Raw genomic sequence first — 27121 nt, 5'->3', positions numbered from 1 at the left:
CATATCTCTGCAACAATTCTGCTTCCCCAGTTGACTGAGCCAGAAACCTGGGACTCATCCTAGATTCCTTCCTTCCTCCCCCTTCTCTCTGCCCCATGGCCAATCAATGATCAAATCCTGCCATTCTCCGTGACTCCTAATTCCTCCTGAGTCCACGCCCCACACCATCTCCACCAACAGGGCGCCACTCCAAAGAGCCTTCGAGCTCTCTCCTAAACTACTACATCCACCTCACTGAGGCCTCGCATGGCCCCTTTAGCCCATCCCCACAGCTACAGGGACGCCTATGACAGGTCCGCCTGCACCACTACCACGTTCACACATGGCTGCTTCTACCTTCAAGTAAAATCTGACTTCCACAGGATGTCATATAAGACCCTAGAGGACCTGGGCTTTGCCAATTTAACTTCTTTTCGTTTTATTTTAAGCCCCAGGCACAATGAGTTACTACTTGTAGCTCCCTGCACTTTCCATCCCATTTCACATTCCTGTATACCCTCTCCCACGAAGCCTATTCAGCCTCTGGGCTTCGGCCTCTCCTCCAGGAAGTTGCCTCTGACCTCTCCAGGCACCTCCTTTGGGCTCCCATTCTTTTACCACTACAATCACTGCACTGTATGGAAATTATCTGCTTCTGTATGTGTCTCTGATACTAGCATTCCACATTCCTTGAAGAGGACAGCACCATCACTGTATCCCCAATGCCATGCACACAGTAGGTGCTCCATATTTGTGGGATATACTGGACTGAGAAGCATCTGTAGTTTTTTTAATATCAAGGCCTTTAGAATTTAGCAACAGATATAATTAAAACACATGCAAAGCATAATGAACTGCAGATAGCACCAACATTCAAAACATACTGCTGCTCTGGAATTGAAGTATCTCCAAATAATTAAAACCTACATGTTGAGGGGGTGATACAGAGTTTATTGAATTAGATTTTTCTATTTACAACTGAGATCACATCTACATACTATTTTGCTAGTCTACATGGGTACATTATTTCTAACGAGTTTAGACTTACAATGAATGGGCTCAATCATACAAAAAAACACACGCACACACTCACACTAATTGTTTTAAAACAGTAGTGCATACATTACACTCCTCCTATAAAGCCAGCTTTGATTAAAAACCGCTAGTTTCAAAGATCAATCTGATTTTGAAGATGAACCAAGATACACGCTGTATGATTCTAAAATCTATTTTAGCCATTTTGTACAGTTGCTATCTTACTGAACTATAGTATATATTTTTTAAAAGGACACTGATGAGGGGCACCATCTGGTATTAACTTTAACCAGACAGCTGACTGTCTCCCCCTCCCCGCAAAAACCTTTGGCCAAGAGTTCTCCATTGTGAAGACTGAAAGGACCCGGTGATACTTCAGCAGCAGTCCCATTACTGCTTGGAGGTAACAGAAGCAGGCTCATGTCCGCCTTTAATTCTACCACACTACGCAACTCGCAAATGGTTCTGAGATTAGAACATTTACCACCGTACTTAAACACTTACGGACATGGAGAGTCAGCTAGAACAGGGGAAAAGAAACTCACAGGTGGGTAGGTAAGAAGGTGGACACGTGAAGAGCCAAACTGCTCTGTCCGACACCTGTGTACGTGTGCTTTAACTAAATGAACTCAGGAGGCCAATAGCAGTGTACCTGCTCAATTCACCTTCCAAATCAGAACAAGACTGAAAAAGCTCAGGTTTGAGTTTTCTACTATGCATAGGTTCCACCGGTGATGAGCAGCTCATAAGCAGGATCTCTACTCCTTCTGCACAATACGATGCATGCACACAGCATGCCCAGCAGCTGTGGGAAGAAAACAATGGAAAAAAAAAAAGGCTGAAAACCCTCTTACAGCAAGTGCGTATTTCTTTGTTGGCAATGGAACTAAGTTCAAAGATCTCAAATCATCAAAAAAGCACTAACAGTAACGGAAGCAATTTCAAATGAATACACTATCTTTTTAGGATCTAAGTACCAAGTTTTAGTTTCCCTGCTTCACACCTAAGAACAATTTGTGAAGCCAGCAGAGAATCAAGTCTCTCCTAGTGCCTTTCCCATCTCAATCTACAGCAGTGCTGTATGAAAGAACTTTCTGCAGTGATGCAAACAGTCTATACTGAGCTGTCAAATATGGCAGCCACTAGCCACGTGTGGCTACTGAGCACTTGAAATGTAACTAGCGCAACTAAGGCATTGCAATTTTTATTTTATTAAAATTAATTTAAATTTAGACATATGTGGCTAGTGGCTACAATACTGAACAGCAAAGGTCTAGGGAGCGGAATGATCAAGACTATGTATGGTGAGCAAATTTAATGGTGGTGGGTTTTTTTTTTTTTTGCGGTACACGGGCCTCTCACTGCTGTGGCCTCTCCCGTTGCAGGGCACAGGCTCCGGACGCACAGGCTCAGCGGCCATGGCTCATGGGCCCAGCTGCTCCGCGGCATGTGGGATCTTCCCGGACCGGGGCACGAACCCGTGTCTCCTGCACTGGCAGGCGGACTCTCAACCACTGCGCCACCAGGGAAGCCCTAATGGTGGTGTTTTTAAGCATCTGGATTTGAGGGAGATAAACTTTATAACAAACCACAAAGTGAAAAGCCCAATAAATGAGTAGCCCAAAAGCCCTATGGGGGAAAACCAATCCTGATACTAAAAAGTATAGTTCAAAGGTTTTTGTTCCACAATTATTTACTATTTTTGAAATCTAGGTTTGGCTCTGTGGTATTATATACATATTACTTTTTAAAGGTCACTTTTCCTTCATCATTTTATTTTAATAAGGCCTAATCCTTCTGTGGTAGCAAACTGGAATAGTAGTACCATGTTATTTTGGATAAGCGAGAGGATTAAGCTGGATTAAAAAGAAACGATTCTAGGGCTTCCCTGGTGGCGCAGTGGTTGAGAGTCCGCCTGCCGATGCAGGGGACGCGGGTTCGTGCCCCGGTCCGGGAAGATCCCACATGCCGCAGAGCGGCTAGGCCCATGAGCCATGGCCGCCGAGCCTGCGCGTCCGGAGCCTGTGCTCCGCAACGGGAGAGGCCGCAACAGTGAGAGGCCCGCGTACCGCAAAAAGAAAAAGAAAAAAAAAAAAACGATTCTAGAATTTTTGACCTGGCTTCTTACAAAATATAAACAGGTACTAAAGAGCTAAATAAATTAATTTGTTGCTCTAACTTTTCATAGACAGTGAAAGGTCTCAGTTATTTGATTTTTAAAAGGCAGGGCCCTCTGTACATATGGGGTCAATCTAATTTCAACAAAGTGTACCTGATCCATAAACAAGACTCTCAAAGTCTGAAGTGGAAGATTACCAATGAGACACATGTACAGAGAAAAAGGATGTCCTCAAACTGACTTCTCCATGATAAAGTCACACTCTCCAATTTCTGCCCTTATTTATTAGCCTCTACTCTACCCATTCAGGATATATACTTGCTGCTTGAATTCATCAGTTTCATTATATCAATATTTGCTGAGTGCTTACTAGCGCAAAGCACCTTAAAGACATTTTAAAAGTGGATATTGTTGAAAGTTTACTAAATATCTTAAGCCAATTCTAGACATGTTTAGTATCTAATTCCTAAAGAAATACATTTCCATTCACTGTACAGCAAAACATTCTTAGAACAGCTATAAGATCAAACACAATTATGTTCCCAGGCAATGTTAAATTGAGCAATAAAAATGCTAAGCTCTGAAGTTACTGATTAGCTTGGGGAAAAGATCTCTTCCCATCCCCACTTCCTCACATTCCTTTCAGTTGGTTAACTTCTACCGAAGCAGTCAGCATTCTCAAAATGGGGTCTGAAATAAGTATCCTTTTTTTCCTGACTTTAATTTCAATTAAATCAACTTGCACTGATTTTAAAACAATTAAATAAATTTGATAAAACCCTACTCATGCTTGGAAATGAGTCTGTTTAAGAACATTAAATACTACAATTTAAAAAAAAAATTAAGCACTACACAATAACTTCTTATAGTGCAAACCTCATCACTAAGTATTACAGGTCCATTTCCAAAGCTTTGCTATACTAAAATCTCATCAATTATGGAAATTTTCCAAAAACAGATTTTAAAATATCACACAAATATTTTAGCTCCAGTGTGATTTCTTGCAACGAAACTTTCCCCTGTAGTAGTCACATCATGAGCACTAATCTACACTTAGTCCAAATATAACACCCAGCAGCTGCAAAAAATGATTAGTAAATACATAGGCAAGTGGTGATTAAAAAACTGCCAAGGACTAAGATGCTCTATGATACACTAGGTAGGTGGCATTATGGGGAAGTAGGTATTTTATATAAGGTGATTAGAACTGCACACTGAAAACACTCTTTTCTGAGAAAAATTTAGAAATACCTATCAAAAAGTCATCCATATTCTCTGACCCCTCAATTTCATGACTACAAATTTTTTGCTACAGACTTTGCCCATATATACAGAGGAAATTCACTACTTGCATTTCTGTAATAGCAACACTTCCATAAGTGCCCATTAATGCAGATTAAATTATGAAGTATGTCCAAAAAATGGAATACTATATTGCCACAGTAGCATATTAATTTGTTTTTAAGAAGGTACAAAAGGTTACATATCATATATTATATGTAACCTTTTGTACCTTTTATGATACTTTTGAAATGATAAAATAAAATTTTAGATATGGAGGACAGATTAGTGGTTACCAGGGTATGGGGGAAGGGGCATAGGACAGAGGTGGGTGCAATTATAAGAGTTATCAGGCAGACACTTGTAGTGTTGCAACTGTTCAGTATTTTGACTATGGTGATGGATACAAGAACCAAACAGGTCATAAAGTTGTACAGAATTGAATACACACATAGAAATGAGAAATCTAAAAAAAATCAGTGGATTGTATCAAGGCCAATATCCTGGTTGTGATATGTAATAGTTTTGCAAAATGTTAACCACTAAAGGAAACTGAGCAAGGCATACAGGATTCTGTCTGCATTGTTTCTCAAAACTGGAGGTTGCATACAATTATCTTAAGAAAGAAAGGTAGAAAATGGCATCCTACAAGCTTCTATTTGCATAAAAAATATTTATGTGCTTGTCTAACCACAAACTACTTCTGGAAGGATATACAGGAAACTGGGAACAGTGGTTGCCTCTGCAAGGGGGGACTCGAGAGCTGGGGTCAAGACTTGAGAGGGAGGCTTACCTCTTACTAAATTTGTATCTTTGAAGAAAATTTTATCAAATGGGTTTTTCAATTAAGAAATTTTCAAGAAGTTAACAATTAAGATTAATTTCCCCAAAATTAAAAAAAAAAATCTTAGCCACTCAAGAATTAGCTTCCCAAGCTTTGGTTTTAAGTTTTTAAGGAAGAATTACTTGAAATACTTTTTTAAAATGACTGTCAGAATCAAGCCACTCAATTTTAACTATCTGGGGGCCCAATCTGAAGTGCTATTCATTTATGTATTTTAACTCATTTTAATGAATTAAAATAGAAGTCAGAAGAGGCAGGAAGGAAATGACAGTCTCAACCTCCTTCACACTTGGCATACAGACCAGAAAAAAGGCCTTGGGAACCAGTTCTCTGTGAAATTTTGCTTTCCATCATTCCATCTTAAGGACATGCCAACATTGTGAGACTCCAAAGACTGACAATTCCCATTTTCCCCATACTGCCTTTGCAGTGAGCCTTACACACAGCTGAAACTTAAGAGCTTGCCAAATCAAAACCTAGATTTTATTATTATCACCAGACTGTTGAAATATAAAATTTATAGCTGATCATTTGTTCATTTAAGAGGCTGGCTACTCTCAAAGAAGTGAAATACCTTGCTCATTAAGAAACTAACAGTATAATGGGTGTAGCAAAATTTTTAAAATCTCATTCTCTTATAGTTTTCAGGTTTTTCTTTCTTGGTAATTTTGGTCCTACCCAAACCTAGACCACTTAACAAGACTAGAACAAGGGTGGGCAGATGTTTCATAAAGGGCAATACAGTAAATATCTTAGGCTTTGTGAACCAAGAGACAAAATTGGTCTCTGCTGCAACTATTCAACTCTGTCACCATAACACAAAAGCAGTCATGGACAATACATAAAATGTGTGGGGCTCACACAAAACGAGGTGGTGGGCTAGACTGGCCCACGGATGACCAACACTCAAACGAGAGGCTTTTACTGGTAAATTAAGTTTATGGGAAAATTTCTTCTTAAATTCACCTTTATGCCTTAGAACATCAATGAAATGTAGTTTAATAGTACCACAAATCACACTCAAAATCAAAGGAGACAACGCTTAAATATTTTTGATACTCACAACACTACCAAAAATCAATCAATTTTTCCCATTATTTAAAACTGAATTTTCTGTGACAGCTCTTAGAGCTTCCCCACTTTAGAACCTGAAGAAAAGTGCTAATCATTTTTCAATGCTATTACATTGTGTATTCTAACCAGTTTAAGTGTCAATTTGCTGTCAGATTTCATTAACAGAATTTAGGAATTTAATCTTCTGAGAATCTTAATTCTTCAATTTGTAATTGGAGGCAGAGTACACATGGAGACGGGGTTCAAGCTTTAGTGATGGTCGTAAGTCATGCTATCCTTGCTCTCCCTCATTTTCATGGCCTTTAAAACCATGGACTGCAGAATCTCCAAGCATCCTTCTAGCTCTTTCTCTATCAGGATAAGTATACAAGCATAAAGTCTCCCTGCTCTTTGAGTTGTTTCTGTCTTCATTCAGGTTTTCCACACACATGGCACCAATCTACATCAGATTTTGAATATCAAAAGTTTAAACATTTATAGGTACTCTTAAAAAAAAAAGTAGAAAATTCTTTTATTTCAAATGGATGTTTTTCCCTTTAAAACCAGTTTTTAAATTTTCAAAACCACTAGGTTTTGAGGCTGTAAAAGCTCTGAATCCCTGACTTAGTTTTGCTGAACTGAAAACATCAAAGCTTCATCAGCCATTATTTAAGTCAGGGTGATTTAAGTATAAAATGCATATGAGAAGGCATACTTAAAAGACTAGTTAGAATATTTATTAGCCCCCATTAAAAAATATTTAATGAAGAAATATCTGACTGGTTAATAAGCTTAACTAGATGAGGGACATATCTAAAGTGTTGATTTCATCAGTCTTCTATATACATGTTGCACATTTCATGATCAAAAGCACCATACAGTTCTAAAGTTTTTTTGCTGCATGCTAATACATGCAGCTTTATTACCACACATAAAATCATTAAAAATGCACATATCAGGATTTCACTTGGGAAAAGAGACCTCTCTCACGTTTCATTATTTTTAGCTAAATGAATGTGCTTACACAAAGAAAATATGAAGTACACCCCTGCTGATCAACAGATTACTGCTATGCTGAGCCAAAAAGTAAACGCTTAGAAGGGCAGAGACCATAGCAAGTAGAGCTCGGCTTTTCAATGAATCATTTCAGAGCTCTCTGAGTTATCAGCAAAGTAAACATTCACCCTTTTGCCATTTTATAAGGCACTTCCTGTTCAATACACTAGTTTCTGTTCAAATATACAGAGAGCAGACAAGCCAAGCAACTTACATATAAACTAGCAATTATGTTGGTTTTTCTAACAATTAAATGATATCAAAACTTTCTTCAAGTAGGTTCTCTAGACCTGAAGCATGTTTCAAGAACATACTAAAAGAACACTAAAGAACACTCTGAGAACTAGATCTGATGCAAAGGATTTTCAAATAGTTGTAATATCCTCTAACAGAATCTCTAAGATATAATGTATATACCCAAGAAACTAGGAATGTAGATTATACTGGGCAGAAAAATAGCCATCTTTCTTACTTGTTTTTTATGTGGGTATGAGGGATAAAGGATGTGTATGGGTTTTTTTTTGATAAAGTGACAGGTAATTAAAACAATTACCAGCTACTTTGTACAAGCTCTTATTAAGGGGGAAAAAGACTGTTTTCACTGGTAGGAGCTGGGACAAGTCCCCTCAGCTACCAGAAAGACATGGTACATTTCCAAATATGCCAAGTGGTATAACAGACTTCTTGATGACAGTCCTTCTAAAAAAACTAAGTCCACAAATACAAGGGAGGTTAGAATCTCAGTTTTTAATTAAAGGTCTTTCCTGTAAAGTGATAAAATTGCTCCCGTTACTGTAAGAGACTAGTGTAGTGCCACTAGTCTTGATTTATGTATATGAACATATAAAACCCTTGACGACAGAAAAGCAAGAAATGGAAGGAGAAATTTTAAAAAGATTAAAATAGAACTTTCCACTTCCAAGCTGAAATACAGCAGTTTGATTTTTTTTTAATTCTGTGAAGTTCTACTGAAGTACCTCCCAAGAATACATTATGACAACAGTTTGTATTTTGAACAGGTCACTCACTAATCAAGTCAAGAAAATAAGATAAGGAGTCCCCTCGCACATGGTTCCCCCATCCAGATCTCTGGTTTCTGGGACCATTCTGGGTCTATGTCTAGAGACAGGAAATGGAAGATGCTGGAAACTGGCGTCTGGTACCTCAATCGCTTCCAAGTTATCTATATACACAAAGCTTAACTGTACTTAGTGATTAAAACCATTCAGGGCTGCCACCAGAGAATCGGTGCACTCTGAAAACTCCTTGGCTAGCTGTGCTTACCTGAATAGCTGCAAATGCCAGTGCTGCCCAGATAACGTGCATCATGATTTCTTGTAGCTTCTTCACAACTAGAGCCTCACACCCCTAAAACACCCAAAGTCATCCTCATTAGTATTTTTAAAAAGCGAAAGCTGCAAGGTCACATATTACTACTCACTGGCAGAAATGGAAATGACAGAAACTAAAAGAGGGAAAAAAGATAATGCATTTGAAAATAATTTATATTAAAATTAAATGGCATTAAAGACAAGTAAAAGAAGGTAGAAAAGAAGTTCCAGGTAGAGATAATTCACCAAGAAAAAAAGCTACCAGGCTAGATTCAAGTGTTGGCCAAGAAACTGAACTTACCTCGGCATAGAGGTCAGAGGGGTGGGCCAGACTGCCATTACAGCTGCTGGCGGTCTCTCTGCAACAGCTAAGAGGGACACTCTGGTTTTTGGTTTCTTTGAACCAGTCTGTATTTTCCCAGTCTGAATAGTTGTGAATTCCACAACAATGCAGCTAACAGAGAAGAGAACAGAGATATTACTTGTCACAGAACACATACCCCTGTGCTGAACTTTAGAGTTCCATGCACTGAAGAGCTTTAAGCTACTTTTAGACCAGTGATGTCCAACAGAACTTTCTGCAATGATAGAAATGTTCTGTGTCTGTATGCTCAGTATGGTAGCACCCAGCCACATGGGGCTATTGAGCAATTAAAATGTGGCTAGTGTGACTAAGGAACTGAATTTTTAATTTTAATTTAAACAGCCACATGTAATTAAATAGTGGCTCTAGAACCTCCATTTGAGAAATCATATTGCCCACAAGGGGTAGTTTATAGCTAAGAAAAATCTTTACACTTTGCCTGTTAAACATCTAATCCTGAGTTAAATATTATTTCCAATGACAAAGCATTTAAAATATTTTGTCTGAAATGTCTGGGACTTACTTTAAGTTAATCTGGCAAACGATATGTGGGAGTAATAGATGAAACAAGATTGACAAAAAGCTGACAATTTTGAGGTGGGTTTATGGATACAAAGATCTACTATACGATTCTCTCTACCTTCAGGTATGTTTCAAATTGTCTACAATAATTTTTTTTTAATGGTTTTGTCTGTTATCCTTTCTGGTCTTGCTTTCTCAAGGTATATAAAGACTTCTCACCTCCTCTAAAGTCCATCTGGATGCTGAACTTTCCCGTGACACGTACCTCTCTTCCATTATCACCTCTTTAGCTAATTTTTTTTAAGGGAAAATCAGATGCTTCTTATCTGGCTGTGACTAGGTAATGGTGGGAAAAAAAACTTTCCAAGGGTGAAGGTAAGATTATCGGACTTGGACTTCGCTGGTGGCACAGAGGTTAAGAATCCGCTTGCCAATGCAGGGGACATGGGTTCGAGCCCTGGTCCAGGAAGATCCCACATGCCATGGAGCAACTAAGCCTGTGCGCCACAACTACTGAGCCTGCGCTCTAAAGCTTGCGAGCCACAACTACTGAGCCTGTGAGCCACAACTACTGAGCCCACGTGCCACGACTACTGAAGCCCGAGTGCCTAGAGCCCGTGCTCCGCAATAAGAGAAGCCACCTCAGTGAGAAGCCGTGCTCCTCAAGGAAGAGTAGCCCCTGCTCGCTGCAACTAGAGAAAGCCCATGCACAGCAACAAAGACCCAAGGCAGCCAAAAAATAAACAAATTTATATTTAAAAAAAATAGCATTGATCGTTTAGTTTAACAACTCATGTGTAGCTGCATTTGAAAAAAAAAGGTTATTGGACTCATCACGAAGCTAACCATAGCTGTAAATGTATACTGCTAATTTACACAGTAACAGAGTTAAGTTTAATGTTTGCTCAACGGTGATTGGTCCTCAAAAACAAATTAGCCTCAGAAGAACTCACCTGTCTCTGTACATAATCAATAGCCCGGCTAGCAGCATCAGGGTTGGTTCCATTGTAGGTCTTATATACTTTCTGAATGCTGCGATCAACCTCATTTTCCACCTGAATTAAAACAAAGAATTCAGTCCCTCAAAAATACTGATAAAAGTAACATTAGTCAAGGCTCCAGCTAAAATGCCCTAATGGCATGTGTGCAAAGTGGCAAGATATTTCCATGAATTTCTTGTAAGAAAAAAGTTTTCTCCCTTCCTGCCTCCATGTAGATTCAGGTAAGACTTCAGACATATTATATCACACAGATGAAAAGCAATCACAGAGAAGACTGTGTGCAAGATGGCAGGCTACCAATTTATTCAAGAGGGAGAAAGCAGTTGAGCCTTGAGATAGGTGTCCTAACTTATAAACAGACCACCTTCTTTTTCAAATAAGTTTTCAGTGGGTTCTCAGAAGACCTACTCATTTTCCTTTCCTAAAGGAGGTAAAAATTAAACAACTTAAAAAGCCCCCACAAGATACTTCTGGGACAAATACCAACATTATTTCCATTTTACTTATTTAACGTTTAATTAGACTTGGGCAAATATGTAAAAGTAATCAGCAGGTTAAAAAAAAAAAATCAGTCCTTAAAAGTGGCACCTTATGAAGAGCTGCAGTTCAATGTATGTGAATGAGAAGACAGGAAATAAACTCTCCATGATGTATTGCCAAGTGGCAACTAAAGTGTCATTTAATAAAGTTTGCTTGTACCAGATTCTCCTTACCCTTCTAAGATGATTAGACCTATTTGGTAATTTTATCAGTGATGTGGTAAGACTATAAAATTGATAACCAGATCATAGGTAGGGGCATAATCCACTGCATTCTTTTTTTGGCATAGCTCTCTGGTACCTTATGTAGCAATGGTTGAATATTAAATTGGCATATCATGCCTTTGACTCAAAATCATAAGAGAATAACCCTACTATGAGAATAACCCTACTACGCCTTTATAACAGCTCTACAGTTATCCCCAAATTAATTTAAAGCAGCCCGTTTAGCCTTAAATGGTACTGTAGATGGAAAGCAAAAGCAGGAAAAATAGAAAGGAAAGGGGAAAGAAAAGAAGAATGACCAGAAAAGAGGAAAGAGGGGCAAGAAGGGAGTGGCTGGCAACAGTTGCCTTAGTGTTTGAGTTGGTAGGACCCCCTTTTCCTCAGGAACAAATTGCAGGATTACAACTCCCAATCACCTTTTTCTATGTCCAGAACCAATGCATTTTTTTAAAAAAGAGGCAATGGAAAATGAAATCCTCAGTTTAGTTCTTCTAAACAGAAATCTGGGAATCTATATAGGGAATCTATAAGCTGAGGAAATTTGAATCAAGTTCTCAGCTGACCAACTATTCATTTGCAGATCATCCTATGGTCATTTAAAGAAAACTACCTACAAACTAGGACAGTAGTAGAATTAACACTTTGCTATATTAAATGAAACTAGAAGTCCTGACATATAATTTCTAATTATCCTTACATTTTCAAAGCAGTGGCTAAAGTGAAGTCAGGCAAAAGAAAATGTTTACTCTCAAAATGAGTTTGTTCTATTTCACTTGAAACACTTAAGCCACCTTTTAAAACATATACATTCCAGTAGACAACATACCTTTGCTCTGTAAACATATCCCAAAACCACTACAACAACTTCTGTGACAAAAACCAAGAGTAGGATGATGACAAACTGTAAGGAAAATGTAAGGAAACATTGTCAAAAATTAAATACAAATGAAAAAATAACTCTAAATACTCTCTTGATAAAAAGCAATTATCTGAGATAACTGCTGGAAGTTTAAGACAAGTGCTAATTCTGTTCCAATTATAAAGAGAGTCAAATAGAAAATGGAGTTTCATGCTCAATTCAAGCAAGTAACACAAATGAATATTCCCACATACTATGACGACACATGCGATCAGTGAAGAGCTAACTTACCGTGGCAAGTCCACAGCGGCTTTCCCGGATTGTGGCACAGCAGCCAATTAGCCCAATAATGAAGAGCAGGGCTCCTACAGCTATGATCACCACAGCAGGGATGAGAGTGTACACATCTTCAAAGAAGTGGTCATAGTCGTCATAAGTGATGAAGACATAGGCTCCCACATAGCATAAAATGCCAGCTGCTCCCTGTAGAAAACAAGGTCAGAGCGCTGGTAAAATTCTCCAACCCCTGCTGGTAAAAATCCCCACTATTTCTTAGCATGTTATAACTCAATGAGATTTTCCACCACTTTTAAATCTTTGTAGACGTTTTTTCTGTGAAGCTGAAAATTATTCATTAGTAAGAGCATTTCGTTACTAAAGTTGTAAAGTTTTCCAAGCTCCATCTACTTTTCAATAACTGCTGGTTCATCTAGGACCAAGAAACCATGAATACAGTAAGTAAGACTGATGACAAGAATGAAAACACACACACGTCCCAAAGCGCTTCTGTAGCTCAATTACATGTCCAATAAGGGTCAGTGTGGAGGTGGGGACTGCCCCCAGCAAATGGGGAAATCGGGTACAAGTGGCAAAGGCAGGATTTGAACCCAGGCGATCTGACTCCAGAATCTGCATTTATAATCTCCATCTAATGACTTGGGGAAAGAAAATACAATAGCAACTAATAACCATGATACCCATATCTAAAACATTTGCTGTCCTAGTTGAGACTATGAAATTTACCATTTTCATAGCTAGAGGGCTACGTTACTAAAGAACTGTACAAACCCTTTAGGTCTATTTATTCTTTAGAATCGTGTTTCTCAAACTACATGAATAGGAATCACCTGAAGATCTTATTAAACTGCAGACTGATTCAGTAGGTCTGGGGGTGGGGCCTGAGATTCTGCATTTCCAACAAGCTCCCAGGTGATGCTGATGCTGCCGATTCTTGAACTACACTTTGAGTAACAAGGTTTTAGAGCACCTAAAGGCAAACAATGCAGAAAGTCATGGAACAGCTGCTGCTCCAGACACAATGCTCCAGTTACAGAGTTTTACATACATTTTCCTCTTATCATTGTCAATTTTGCTATCATTGTGTACCAGCACAATACTGACAGCCCAATGCTGCTTGCTTTTATGTGAATGAGCAAATACAGTGTGAGTTTAAGTGTTAAAACATTTGGTTTAATGAATTATCATTTACAGAGCACTTTGAGACATTCACGTGAAAAGAATTATTTCACCATTCTTCAAAATTTTAACACATAAATCATTAATCTTCAAACTAGAAAAGAGCCTCCACAATGATACTGGAAATATTGTTAACTCCTCTCAACCTGGAAACTCAGTTTCTTTTTTTTTTTTTTAATAAGTTTATTCATTTATTTTTGGCTGCGCTGGGTCTTCGTTGCTGTGCACGGGCTTTCCTCTAGCTGCAGCGAGCAGGGGGCCACTCTTCGTTGCGGCGCACAGTCTCATCGCGGTGGCTTCTCTTGTTGCGGAGCACCAGTCCCAGGGACGCGGGCTCAGTAGTTGTGGTGCGGGCTCCAGGGTGCGGGCTCCAGAGCGCAGGCTCAGCAGCTGTGGCGCTCAGGCTTAGCTGCTCCGCGGCATGTGGGATCCCCCCGGACCAGGGCTCGAACCCGTGACCCCCGCATCGGCAGGCGGACTCTCAACCACTGTGCCACCGGGGAAGCCCTCAGTTTATTTCTTAAGTCTGTGGGACCCTGTAAGCTGGGGCGTCATCAGTATATTTTCATATACCAGGCCAACAGAATCATTCAGATCTGGAAGAAAAAGACCCCATTTATGGAAAGTTGAGAAAGTAAGTTGATTTTTAAAAAAAATAATAATGAACTTTTAAAAAGAGAAGACAAGACTAGAGTAATGGAGGCAATTTAAAAAACCATAATCTTTTTATTTAAAGCTTTTTTAAAATTTTTATTTATTTTATTTTATTTATTTTTGGCTGCATTGGGTCTTTGTTGCTGCATGCGGGCTTTCTCTAGTTGCAGCAAGCGGGGGCTACTCTTCGTTGCGGTGCACAGGCTTCTCATTGCGGTGGCTTCTCTTGTCGCGGAGCACGGGCTCTAGGTGCGTGGGCTTCAGTAGTTGCGGCTCGCGGGCTCAGTGGTTGTGGCTTGCAGGCTCTAGAGCGCAGGCTCAGTAGTTGTGGCGCACGGGCTTAGCTGCTCCACGGCACGTGGAATCTTCCCAGACCACGGCTCGAACCCATGTCCCCTGCATTGGCAGGTGGATTCTTAACCACTGCGCCACCAGGGAAGTCCAAAAAACCATATTCTTTTAAAACTCTCCTCTGGCTTTCAAGAGGCCCCACTGCTGGCTTTCTTCCTATTTCTCTCACTGCTTGCTCTCTCATTCTCTTCATGGACTCTTCTTTACCAGACAAATGTTAGTGATCTCCAGGGTTCTACCTTCGGCCCTATTTAAATAGTTCTCATTTTGTAGGCTCTCCTTGGGCTATATTAGCCATGGCTTCACCAGCCACTGCAGCTCTCTACCTAAGCCATCATCTCAGGACTACACATCCCCATCTGGAAGCCCCACAGACACCTTGCCCTCAACTTACCTCAAACCCTCTCTGCCTTCCTGCCCACTCCATTAAACCTTCCCTCATATTCTGTATTTCAGAGCAAATGGCACCAGACAGTTATTTTTTTCTAGTCAAATGCCTGAGAGTTACTCTATTTTCTTTCTTTGTCCTACCTCTACATCCCATCAATCACCAAACTCCTTCAGATTTACTTTCCAAACACTACCTGAATACCGTAACTTCTCTTCAACCCTCTGCAGTGCTTCTGTCTTAATGTGGGCCTTACCATTGTTCACCCTAAACCTTACTTGCTGACCCTCCCTGTCCCTTAATAATATGTTCTTCATATGATCAGTTATTTCTGTAAAAATATAAAACAGATCAAGGCATTAGCATGTTTAAAATCAAGATGAGGCAAATAAGGCCCCTGATAAACTAAGCTGTTCCTCCCTGCTTTTCAGGCTCAGACTCCATTACCTCTCATGTACCCTGAACAACAGAAAGCTGTTATTTCCAAATGTACCACATATCCTCTTACTTCTTTGCTTCTGCTGTTCTCTTTGGAATGCCCTCTCTTCATCTGCCTGGGAACTCCTTGTCACCCATTAAAATGCAGTTTAAATATCACCTCTTCCTTTTGGAAGCCATTCTCGACCATTTCAGGTTGGATTAGGTGCACTTGGTCACATACCACCCCCTACACAGCTCTAACAGAGCATTTATTACAACTGTTGCAATTATAACTATATATGTCTCAGCATGCCATTAGGGCACAAACTTTGCCTGTCAGTCTTTCAGCCCTGTACCACCATCCAGCACCTAGAATGGTGCCTGGCACATAGAAGGTATTCGTCAAAATTCATTGAGTACACTCCATTTCATCCAGTCCCTTGAAATTGCCCTCCTATCTCAATCATAAAGCTTTGGTTTGAATTTGCTTTGTTTCTCTTCAGTCTAATGCTTATAGTTTTTAGTCCACCATTCAAACAAGATTTGGCAACTTAATCCAGCTTACTATTAATTCCTGATGGCCATGACATCTGGAATACATTAGTTTATAAATGCTTCACCTACAGCAACTGTACCTGTTCAAAGGCCCTCAGTTCACTGACATACTTACTTTGGTGACATATTATTATGGGATGATGGAAGGCATAGGAGAGGGGAGAGAGGAGAAACAGCTTAATAGTCTGGGTGCATTAACTACCGAAGTACATGGAATACTTAACACTCTTACCAAACATTACTTTTTCTTGACTACATATGCGTGATATACAAACGCACACGTGTATACACACACACATTTTGTTACAGTAAATACTTTTAGTCCCCAAACAGAATTAGAAGAATACTAAATATGAAGCAATCAAATACTGTCCAGTTTGTCTTCACTAGTCATCTCTCTATCCTTTGGACTCTTAGCTTTTCTTACTCTAATAGGCAATCTTCATTTCTTAAATGGCTTAAATTAAAATGAATTCCATCTTTGAGCTGCTAGTAAATGAAATTTAAGACCACATAAATTTGAATCGGGCTTCCCTGGTGGCACAGTGGTTGAGAGTCCGCCTGCCGATGTAAGGGACACGCGTTCGTGCCCCGGTCTGGGAAGATCCCACATGCCGTGGAGCGGCTGGGCCCGTGAGCCATGGCCGCTGAGCCTGCGCATCTGGAGCCTGTGCTCCGCAACGGGAGAGGCCACGAAAGTGAGAGGCCCGCATACCACAAAAAAAAAAAAAAAAAAAAAGAATAAAAACAGGATAGAACTGGAAGATATATGTGCTCAACAATTAATCTGAAGCATGGGAAAGTGAAGAACCATCTGCATTTTAAACATGAAATGATGAGTTTTCAACCTAAAGAGATCCCTATAAGGCTCACACTTGGTGCTGCCTGGGAGTGGGCCAAGTGAAATGCTTCCAGTGCAGCCATCCTCCACCCATACAGATAACGAATGCAATGGAAGGCTAGGAGGAAATGCCATTTGTAAAGCCACCTGTTCTTTTCTAATAGACTTGAAAGCAGTTTCTTTTCCCAGGCTGCAAACTAGTCAACATCCAAATCACACAGCAGAGTTGAAAACATAACACTTCTGTTTTGACAACATACAGTGGGAAGCAACTTAGCAGTTGCACACACCAAAGCAGAAACTGCACTGATTGCTGATATGAAACTATATAAATCAAATTACTGACAGAGACTGTCTCCTAAATTGAAGGTAACTTCAAAAATTTCTTCTTTTAACAACATGTGTATATAGTGCTTAATGTAAGCTGTATAGTAAACAATCTATGAAATGACATCAGTTACTCTGAAAATATAGAGAAGGTGTCCCTACAACAGCTGAAGACCTAAAAACAGCAATAAACAACTGCTTTAATGACATCCAACCATCAGTATGAAAAACATAGGTAGAGTTTATACGGTAAACGGAAGAAGGTTATAAGTAATTCCTAACTAGGGACTTTGTAGTCATGCAGATTTTTGATATAGGAGTTGTGGCTATTAGAAAGCCTAAAAGGTAAGCAGGGTTAAATCCTTCTGAAGGGTAATGCTGGGACTGAGATGTATCAAAGGATCTGGGCTTTGCCAACAAACCAGCTGCAGGGGGGGAAGAGGAGGTGCAGCAGAAGAGAGAATGAAATGTAGAACTTGGAAGCAGCTGAACTGCATTAGTCATCGCTGAGAAAATCTGAGCCTATAAGGAGGATTAGTGCCAGGACAGTATACTAAAAATACTCATCCTTTTTACAAATAAGTGAAGGGAAATTTAACGGAAAGGCTGAGAGCTGAAACTATGGAAAAAAGAATTTTTTGAAAACCATTCTTCTTTACCTTTTAATAAACTCATGTTCTAAATTAAGTCACAAAATTTTAAAACTTTGCTTTTGCACAACCCCAAGCTGTTCCTCCAGAAATAAAGCTATCTGTCAGAAAACTTTAGAAGTATGAGTTCCAGAAATATGACACTTCACTTTATCCTTTTACCCTTCCACTACATATTCAATACATACAAATGTGAAGCCCCTTTAAAATTAGAAATTTCAATGTTATGTAAGATTGATTTTTCTACGGTTTAGAAACCAGTGTTTTGGTTTTACAAACTAATTGTTTTGTTTTTGTACTTTTGAAATCCTCTGTGAAAGATGATGAAATGCTAAAATCCACAAAACTCCTAAATTCTTTACTTTTCTAAGGAAGAAAGAATATGAAATGAAAGGGAGCACATCAACCACAGTGAAACTTGCCACTGGAATCAGGGAACATTAAAAACAAAACAGCCTTGTTACAAGCCAGGAGGTAAAACACCCCTGTTGTGAAAAGTGCATCTATATGGAAATTTAGAAATGTGAAGGTGCATCCCACATCCCACAGAGCATATGGGTGAAGATAAAGCAAAGAAGAACAGGAGTGATTTTCTTGCAGTGGTATACAGTAGTCATGGATTCATTTGTAGAAGGGAAAGAATGAGGACAGTGTAAAGATGAGGGGACCGTCTGAAGTCATTCAGCTAAAAAGCACAGTGTCTCACAAGTTCTTGTTGCCTGCAAGAACTACTTCTTCAGTGTGATTTTTGCCTCCAACAATCAATTGGTAAAGCAGAAGCGACTGGAATGTTGGAAGAAAGAGTAGAAAGACCTGGCAAAAACCACCATGTATTCTAGACTTCATAAGAATGCAGATTTCAAAAAGTAAAGAGGGGAAAAACAGCAGCAGAAATCCATCTTATGTACCTATCTTTTAACATTTAATTCAGAGTCTCCTGTACGGTCATATTAGTTTTTCATGTACCTCGCTTCTCTCCTACAAAGAACCCATTAGTAATTCTATGCAGTGCATTTCTGAAAGCTTTTCCAAACTCCATCCCTCCTTGTGCCATTACAACTGTCTTAAAATCACCTCAAATCTTTCAGCATTCTACTTACCATAATATTCTCTAGTCAAACCTATTTGTTTCAATTCTGACTTACTCTGACGAAATACTTCATATCATTAAATATAATTACTCTTACCAAGTCCAATACCTACATATTTCATTTACTCTCTTATCACTCAAGAAAAAAAACTATCCCAAAGATTTCAAATCCGGGCTTCCCTGGTGGCACAGTGGTTGAGAGTCCGCCTGCCGATGCAGGGGACATGGGTTCGTGCCCCGGTCCGGGAAGATCCCACATGCCGCAGAGCGGCTAGGCCCGTGAGCCATGGCCGCTGAGCCTGCGCGTCCGGAGCCTGTGCTCCGCAGCGGGAGAGGCCACAACAGTGAGAGGCCCGCGTACCGCAAAAAAAAAAAAAAAAAAGATTTCAAATCCTGTTTCAGAAATTAAAGCTACTCTAACCAAGAATTTCTGAAGCTATTAAAATATATCATTTTCAACCTAACAAACTGGTCAATAATAAAGGCAAGCAGTATTCAAAGATATGTAAGGGTACAGAGAGAAGAGCCCACAGAAGTATAGAATAATATAGAATAATCTTTCTGGAGAGCTATCTGGCAACACATTAGTAGCCTCAGCATTTATACTTTTGTACCTACTAACTGCACTTCTAGGAGTCTATTCTTAATAAGTCAGATGAAAACAAAGATTTGTATAAGGTATGTTCATCAAAATGTTATAATATTATAACAAAATTATAATAGCGAAAACAAAAGAAAAAACCCTAGCATCCAGAGGTATATTTGCATTATAGCCCTTAAATATGTTAAAGCATAATTTACTAATATGTTTGTGGCGTGTTAGGGGAAAGACACACTTACATGCAGACATTAAAAAAAAAAGGAAAAAAACCCACCAAAATGTTAATACTGGTTGTCTCTGAGTGGTGGAATTATGGTAACATTAGCTTAAAATACTTTTTAGTGTCTTCTTTAAAAAGCAAATATATTATTTGCATAATCATAAAGGTAAATATTTAAAATTATATCTGAAATTGAGACTTTGTTGTTCTTTCACAAACAAGTTCTTAGATCTGTCCTTAACCACCAACATAAAACAGGTATCTCTTCAATCCCAAATATTTTAGTTACTTCTGCAAATCTTCCCTATTTATCACTTTTCTTGGGTCTGCCTGGCTTTGACTCATCTTTAGATGTTTTCTGACTATCTAACACAATTCTGATCCTTTCAGTACACATCCTTTTTTTCCCCCCATAAATGTTACCTATTAAGGAGACAAGTAAAAAACAAACAAACAAACCAACCCTACTTGGAGGGGTAAAATTTTGACAGTAAGCCACTTCTGCCATCATTATCAATATCACCATCATTATTGCCATTATTCTTAAAGAAAAAGTATTTTAATCCTTTAAACCAATATTACTCAGATGATATTCCAAAGGTCATGTTCCTCAATTTTGTCCTATTTTCACTGTTTCTGTATTTGCTTTTTATAATCACTGTTCATCTAGCTTAACAAAGTTGTTCTATTTAATCCAATTTATATCCACGAGTTGAAAGACCCCAAACGTTCAGGTTGCAATGAAATTGGAGATCCGCAACTGCCACAGCCAAATTATTTTAACAGCATGGAAATTAAATATTTTCAGATTGCAGGGCTCCAGGGGTCATCTGAGAAGCACGTAATTTAAACATGCATTTTTCTTTGAGACCCTCTGTCCTCACACCCTACTCTAACTGTAAAAAGAGTCAGTTATTACTACTGGAGCCTGAGGTCCTTAAGCTTTATAATAGTAGAGTTTGTCCTTGCTTGCGTTATGTGTTTAATCGGTAGCAGCAACAATGTAAAATACAGTATGTCAGCATTTACTATAGATTCCCTTTTAGTAAATCAAGAACAAATACATCAATGCAAATAATTGTTCTCATCTACTGACTCTACAAAACTATTAAGGAGGGGGAAGGAGGAAAGAGATGATATTTTTAAAGGAAGACTTGAGACTCTCCGTGAGTATAAGGGGAAGGAGGAGGGGGAGGAGCAGCTAGAAATTAAATTCAATAGAATATTAAATGATTTTGCCTGTCTGACCCCTCTTCCTATAAGCTGTCAGAGAGCAGGAACTGTACCTTTTTGCATTTCTCAGAAACATGTAAAGCACAGATATTCAACAAGTATTTACTAAGTGAATGATTCTTAGAATATACTTGTTTGATGCAAGTATAAATTTTATGGAATAAAATTTCTGCAAAAATCCTAAGCTAAATTGGATCTTATGGAATAAAATTCATTAAAATATTTCAAAGCATGATAAATATCCTAAAGAGCTACTAAACAACCTCTTCCTTAAACTGTCAACTAAAGAGAGCTTTCCTGACTAAGTTCCCAATGCGATGCGCTCTTCCAGTTAATGATTACTCAGAGCCACAAGGCTCTTGGTATGGTGGACAGCTGACTGAGAATGTAGTAAGACTGGAAGCATTCATTTTCTTAACTGTCAAAGTTAAGAAACCGGTCTCCTAATATACACCATAACTTGCTTTTCTTCTAGTGAATTGAAAAATAACTATGAAAAAAGAAATGTTAGCTGAAGGTGTGTTCCAATGACATATTCTTTGTCACAGCAGTCATTCATGATGATAGGAATACAGGAGGTGGAGAAACAAATTCCAGGATGTTTGATGAAGGTTCCGGTTTAAAAGTATCATATCCTCAACTCAAATGTGCAAGATGTGCTAGAAAAGACAAAATATGTATATGGAGATTTGTGAAGAAGAAGTCTTCCTTTAAATATTTCATTATAAATTTTTATCTTTTAAACAAAAGCATGAAAGTATAGTTAAGCTTTCTTTTGGTAATTTGAACACACCAAGTATATTCTTGCCTTAGAGCCTGTAGGCTGTTCCTTGTCTTAAATGTCCCCCATCTCCTCCAAATCACCCCAAAATCTGTTCCTTCACATATTCCAGATTAAATTTCACCTCCTTGGAGAAGACTTCTTTGCCAACCTAAAGCAGCCACCCAATCACTCTATCACATCACCCTGTTCTAAGTCTCTGCATAACACATCACTATCTGATATTTCCCTTGCTTATTTTTTTATTTTTTATTTTTTTGCGGTACGCGGGCCTCTCACTGTTGTGGCCTCTCCCGTTGCGGAGCACAGGTTCCGGATGCGCAGGCTCAGCGGCCATGGCTCACGGGCCTAGCCGCTCCGCGGCATGTGGGATCTTCCCGGACCGGGGCACGAACCAGTGTCCCCTGCATTGGCAGGCGGACTCTCAACCACTGCGCCACCAGGGAAGCCCTCCTTGCTTATTTTTAATTGCCTTGCTCCACCAAAAAAAAAAGTTCTGTAAGAACAGAGATATTCATTTTTCCACCATTCTATCAGTAATATAAGCACAAAGTAGGTATTTAAACATTTGTATTTGTTTAACAAAGCAATTTTCCTTAATTATATGTATTCACAGAGGGAAGGGTAATATGAAACTTTTTTAAGATAAGGTAAATTTTAACGCTTATATAAGGCTTTTAAATATGATTTGTATGTAAAGAGTATTTCATATGAGTGAATGATGACTAGTGAAGGTGCCACATTCCAAAGTTGTTTCCAAAAGCATTTACAAGGTGTTTAACCTTGTGGTATTTCCCACTCCACAGCTGTGTTAGTGTTACTATGGCCTTTCATACTGATGAAAAACAACACCCTAAGCAGATGTGCCAGACTATAAATTCTGCAAGCATGGACAAAGCTTTCTCTTGTAGTCCCTATAATGCCTGAGACACATATGAGCAAAATAAATACTAGCCAATTGGTTTTTCTCACAGGGTAGAAAAAGTAAAAGTAATTTGTATAACATGGGTCTTCATTAAGTACTCAATTAACTTGCCAGAATAAAACCCTGAAATTATAAAGTACTGATTTAAACTTGTTTTAGACGAGGCCTCCTGGGTCAGATCAAATGACCCACTGAATTAAGACCCTTGTCTGACCTTGGTGCAAAAGTGCAGTTTAGAGAAGAGGTTAATGACTGTTCCAATAGCCTTCAAAATTTAGTCATGTAACTCAAACACTCCTGTCTTCCAAAAACTATCATGGGTCTAGAACTAATACGCTTACATTTAAAGCTATGCCACTCCATAAAAAACAAAGAGATCCAAGTTGTACAACCCTTCACTAGTCCAAAATTACCTTTCATGCTATAGGCCCTAATATTTTGGAATTTGGTGAGGCACTCTCAATTTCCACTAAGACAACCTTCAGGATTTTAGAACCCACTGTTTCCCCTTTGTCTGAGCCTTTCCATAGTAACTTCCTTAGACTGCACTGTTCAAAATAATCTACACCAAGTCAACATTAACAGCTTTGGCTGTCAGATCATTTAATACCGATCCTAAGTATTTCAAGTACATATCTATTTGCACATCACAGCTCTTTGAACAAGCTGCCAGTGGAACCAGGATATCATGATATAGAGAGGTGTAGTTTAAAGATGTTGACAAAGCAATTAAACTTTAACACTTATCAACAATCAGTCATTACCATCCGATAGTGCAGAGCCAGTGCAACAGAGCCTGGGCAACTTTGCTGAAGTTGCCCAAGGGAAACTAGATAAACTTTAGAGATGCTCTGTGTAGGGAATGCTTATTCTTCCACTTATAGATTAAGGCATTAAAAGGAGGAAGGGGCCACTATATAAGAATATACTTATTAGAACTGAAGAATGCATTAGAAATTCCCAGGAAGAACAGGTTAACATCTGTTTTATGTACTTCCTCATAATGACCTAATTTTTTAAACTGACAAGTTAAATAGTGTAGTTTAAATGCTGGGGCAGGTTCTAAACAAGGTTAAAATCAGTGTTTTAGAGCAAGTGAGTCTAACACAGCCTAAAGAGTTCCTTCCCCTTTCCAAATCTTTTGAAATTCCACTTTGCTCTACCACCACCGGCTCTAGAGCACAGGACAACCTAGGTGTGAAGGCTGGCTCTGCCCCACCTTGCGTGTGCCCCTTTAAGTAAACTGTAATGTCCTCATCTGTAAAAGAAGCACGATATTCCCTGCCAGAAGGAGTTGTTATGAGGATACTCCATGTAAAGTGCTTAGCACAGTGCCTGGGTTTTAAAAGCACTCAAATATTAGCTATGATTACCAACAGCGTCAGATTCCAACAGTTGGTCCTTAAACTAATACTCTGGCACAAGACATATCTAATATTGTTTCTTCCTTAGTTATGTTGCACTAATCCTGCTGTACGCCACAGTTTTTTTCCCTGCATGTCTGCTTAACTTCCTCATCACAGCTCACAAATGTTTTATTATCCTACTAACCTAGATAAAGAGTGTTTTTACCACAGTTTAACTTCAGTCTTGGCAAGAAGCCACTATGAAAAGCACAACTGAAGTTCATCATAACCTTCTTCACTAAGTGCCAATAGTACCTATACTTACATAGTTTCCAAAGATTAATGAACCTTTGAATTAACTGCTATTTTAAATGAAAATTTAATTATTTAAAGAAAATGGCTCCTGTATTTCGAATATTTTGTTTCATTAGCAATTCCAGTCCCTGAGCTTGAATAGCCTAGAACTCACCTGACAGTACACAGACTCTTCTCCAAAATGAAACTGTTATGCCCATAAAAATCACAAGGAACTGTAAAGGCTACAAAGCTAAGTCTATACCTAAGAATCTTCTTATCTAATAGTGTTTCTCATCTGGAGAGCCCTGGAAACTCTTTTAGCTTTTAAAAAGGCTTGTAAGTCAAACTAAAGTATAAGAAACACTGCTCTAATTGGAAAAGAAGAAATCATGGAAACATCAATGACATGTGGGTGATTCTGAACAGTACTATCGGCCCTACCAGTCAGGATTCTTTCCATCACACCATAAATATCCTGAAAGACTCTATGGCAATACATGTGTGTAGTAAGTGCCTTATTATATGTAATTATCCTTTTATGCTAGAGCAGTCAGGATATGAAAAGTTTCCTCCTTTGTTGGGGGAGGGGGGAATGTGTTGTAAGAAGGAAAGGATTCCTCCTAATTTAGGTATGTTTGTGGGAAAGAGCTGAATGGGGGCATACAAAAGTATGGGAAGTGGGAATGTTCAAGAAGTGTCCTGGGGACTGGGGACAGGGAAGTGTGTCCAGGACAGCAAGTGTTTAAGAACATGGTCAATGGTGAGGAAGGAAAGGTGACTGAGGACTTTAATTGCAATACCAAGAGGAGGTTGAACCTTAATCTACTGCTAAAGCTTTTGGGGTGTGGGCGGGTGTTTATTTTTTAAATGAAATAAAGTGATGTGAGGGAAGAAATGCTTAATAAGATTTATCCGGGTGCAAGGTCCAGATGAACTAGAGGGTGGGGAGACTGACAGGAATAACACAGGTTATTACAAAAGTCCTTGGCGAGATAAGGACCTGAAGTAAGATGAAGGGGCTATAAACACCCCTTTCTTTGAGGGCGTGTTCAAAAAATGTGTAAGCCACCCTTTATTGAAAGTGAACTAACTCATCGCTTTCAAGATCTTGTGACATCCGAGTCATATTTAACCAAGGTTTATAATCTCAGGCTACCCATCCCCAGGACCAAACAAACAGACTAATTTTCTGGTTACAGGATTATTTGGCTTCTCAAATTGAAACCGTTCCATTTTCTGGGCTGGTAACCAGTCAACCAGTTCTCCATACACAAAAAGCTCTAAGGCAAAATCCCTCACCCCTGAGTCGGTAGCGTCCCCGCACTTCTGCACCGTTTGCTCGCACGCCTCGGGGCTGCCACTGGAGCTGCCAGGGCTCCGGGCCCCGACAAAGAAAGCAGAGCCCGACCCTTTGGGGAATATCCTATTTCGAGCCTGGTGTCCTCAAAGAATCTGCAATGAGAGCTCTCCGTCCAGCAGACTGCTCCGGGGAGGGGGGAGGCCGGGGGGCCTCTCAGCGCCGGCCCCTGGCACAGAGCTCGTCGGCGGGGTCACCGGGCCCGAGCGCGGAGGCCGCAAGAAGCCCCCGAGGGCTTCCTCTCACCGCCATCTACGCCGGGAGCCTTCGTCCCGACCAGTGAGGGACCTAACGAAGAGTCCCCCGGGGCCGGCCCGGGCCCCCTCCCCTCGCGCCTCCGCCACAGGGCCCCCTGGCTCCCTCAGCGCCAGCCCCGGCCCAGCCTGGGTCCCCGCTGGGCCCCACAGGCGCTTCAGCCGAGGCCTCCTTCGGGCCGCACCGCCGGCCGCCCGCCCTCTCCCGCCCGCCGGCCACGCTCACCCAGAAGATGAGGTTGAGAAACACCAGCACGGTCTTGGAGGAGGTGATGCCGCACTGGCCCATGGTGCCGGCGGTCGGCTGAGGCCCTGCTCGGCGAGCAGGACGCGCTCACCGAGCGAGGCGTCAATGGCGACGGCGCCTTCCCTGTGGGAACTGCACGGCCTGCGAAGCGTTCACCGCAGCCCCCGGAGCCGTCGCCCACCCCTAGCCCAGCAAGCACCTCGCTCCTCCGCGCAGCCGCCGCAGTCTCCGCCAGGCCACCGCGCCACACCCCGGCAACCGAGTCCCGCCCCCGGACAGGCAGCTTCAGCCAATCACTCCCGTGGTTCTACAGCGAAGCCACGCCTCTTAAAGGAGACGAAAGCTCAGTGTCCTTCTTGGCCTCTGACCGCCCTTGGATGCAGACGGCTCCTTAGGGAAGTTTCAGAGGACCAAACCCAGTCCCCTCCTATTGAGCTGCGTTTACTATGCCAGGCTTACAGGTGATTCAGAGTCCGAAGAACGCTGTCTTTCTACCTAGCCCGTTCTCCCCTAAGGAGGTCGGTCCTGACAAAGTAACACCTAAGCATTGTCTGGGAGAAGTGCAGTAAACATCAACAAATATTTATGGAGAACTTATTGTGCCAAGCGCTAGACTAGCTCTCAGAAGAGTCATTGGAAAGGAGAAAAGGCTGGTGAGGGGTTGGCAATGAGGAGACATTTTCGCGTAGATGTGTGTTGGGAGCAAGGTAACACATGAAGTCTATTCCTGGGTAGGGCATTTTGGAACAAGACTTAGAAAGATTACAGAAACATCTTTTCACATTGCAGCATTTCACACTCTTCCCCCAATCTTGCATCGATCATGGTAATGAACAGTTATTGAGAGCTTACCCCATGCCAGACATTTTATGGCCATTTGCTCAATTAACCTCCATCACA

General features: G+C 40.2%; 1 protein-coding gene across 1 annotated transcript; it reads right to left on the bottom strand.

Annotated features, from left to right (window-relative positions):
- Positions 1-907: 907 nt before the first annotated feature.
- On the bottom strand, positions 908-26550 carry TSPAN3 (tetraspanin 3). The gene is made up of 7 exons (XM_029239288.1): positions 26201-26550; positions 12500-12691; positions 12176-12250; positions 10538-10639; positions 9000-9152; positions 8652-8735; positions 908-1819 (listed from the first exon to the last, which is right to left on the bottom strand). Exons 1-7 carry the CDS (start codon positions 26261-26263, stop codon positions 1727-1729), a joined length of 762 nt encoding a protein of 253 aa, XP_029095121.1. The 5' UTR covers positions 26264-26550; the 3' UTR covers positions 908-1726.
- Between the last annotated feature and the right edge of the window lie 571 nt (positions 26551-27121).

This window comes from Monodon monoceros, unplaced genomic scaffold (genome assembly GCF_005190385.1).
Source record: "Monodon monoceros isolate NGI ecotype Baffin Bay Population unplaced genomic scaffold, NGI_Narwhal_1 Super_Scaffold_21, whole genome shotgun sequence".
NCBI classification, from domain to species: domain Eukaryota; kingdom Metazoa; phylum Chordata; class Mammalia; order Artiodactyla; family Monodontidae; genus Monodon; species Monodon monoceros.
The sequence above is the reverse complement of the archived record's forward strand: the minus strand, read 5'-3'. Positions and strand labels throughout refer to the sequence as shown.

Coding starts and splice junctions, on each gene's coding strand:
- TSPAN3 (XM_029239288.1), bottom strand. CDS start 26,263: ATGGGCCAGTGCGGCATCACCTCCTCCAAGACCGTGCTGGTGTTTCTC. Junction 12,251..12,499: donor GCCGCTGTGGACTTGCCACG/GTAAGTTAGCTC, acceptor TTTTCCTTACAG/TTTGTCATCATCCTACTCTT. Junction 10,640..12,175: donor GATATGTTTACAGAGCAAAG/GTATGTTGTCTA, acceptor GTTTTAATTCAG/GTGGAAAATGAGGTTGATCG.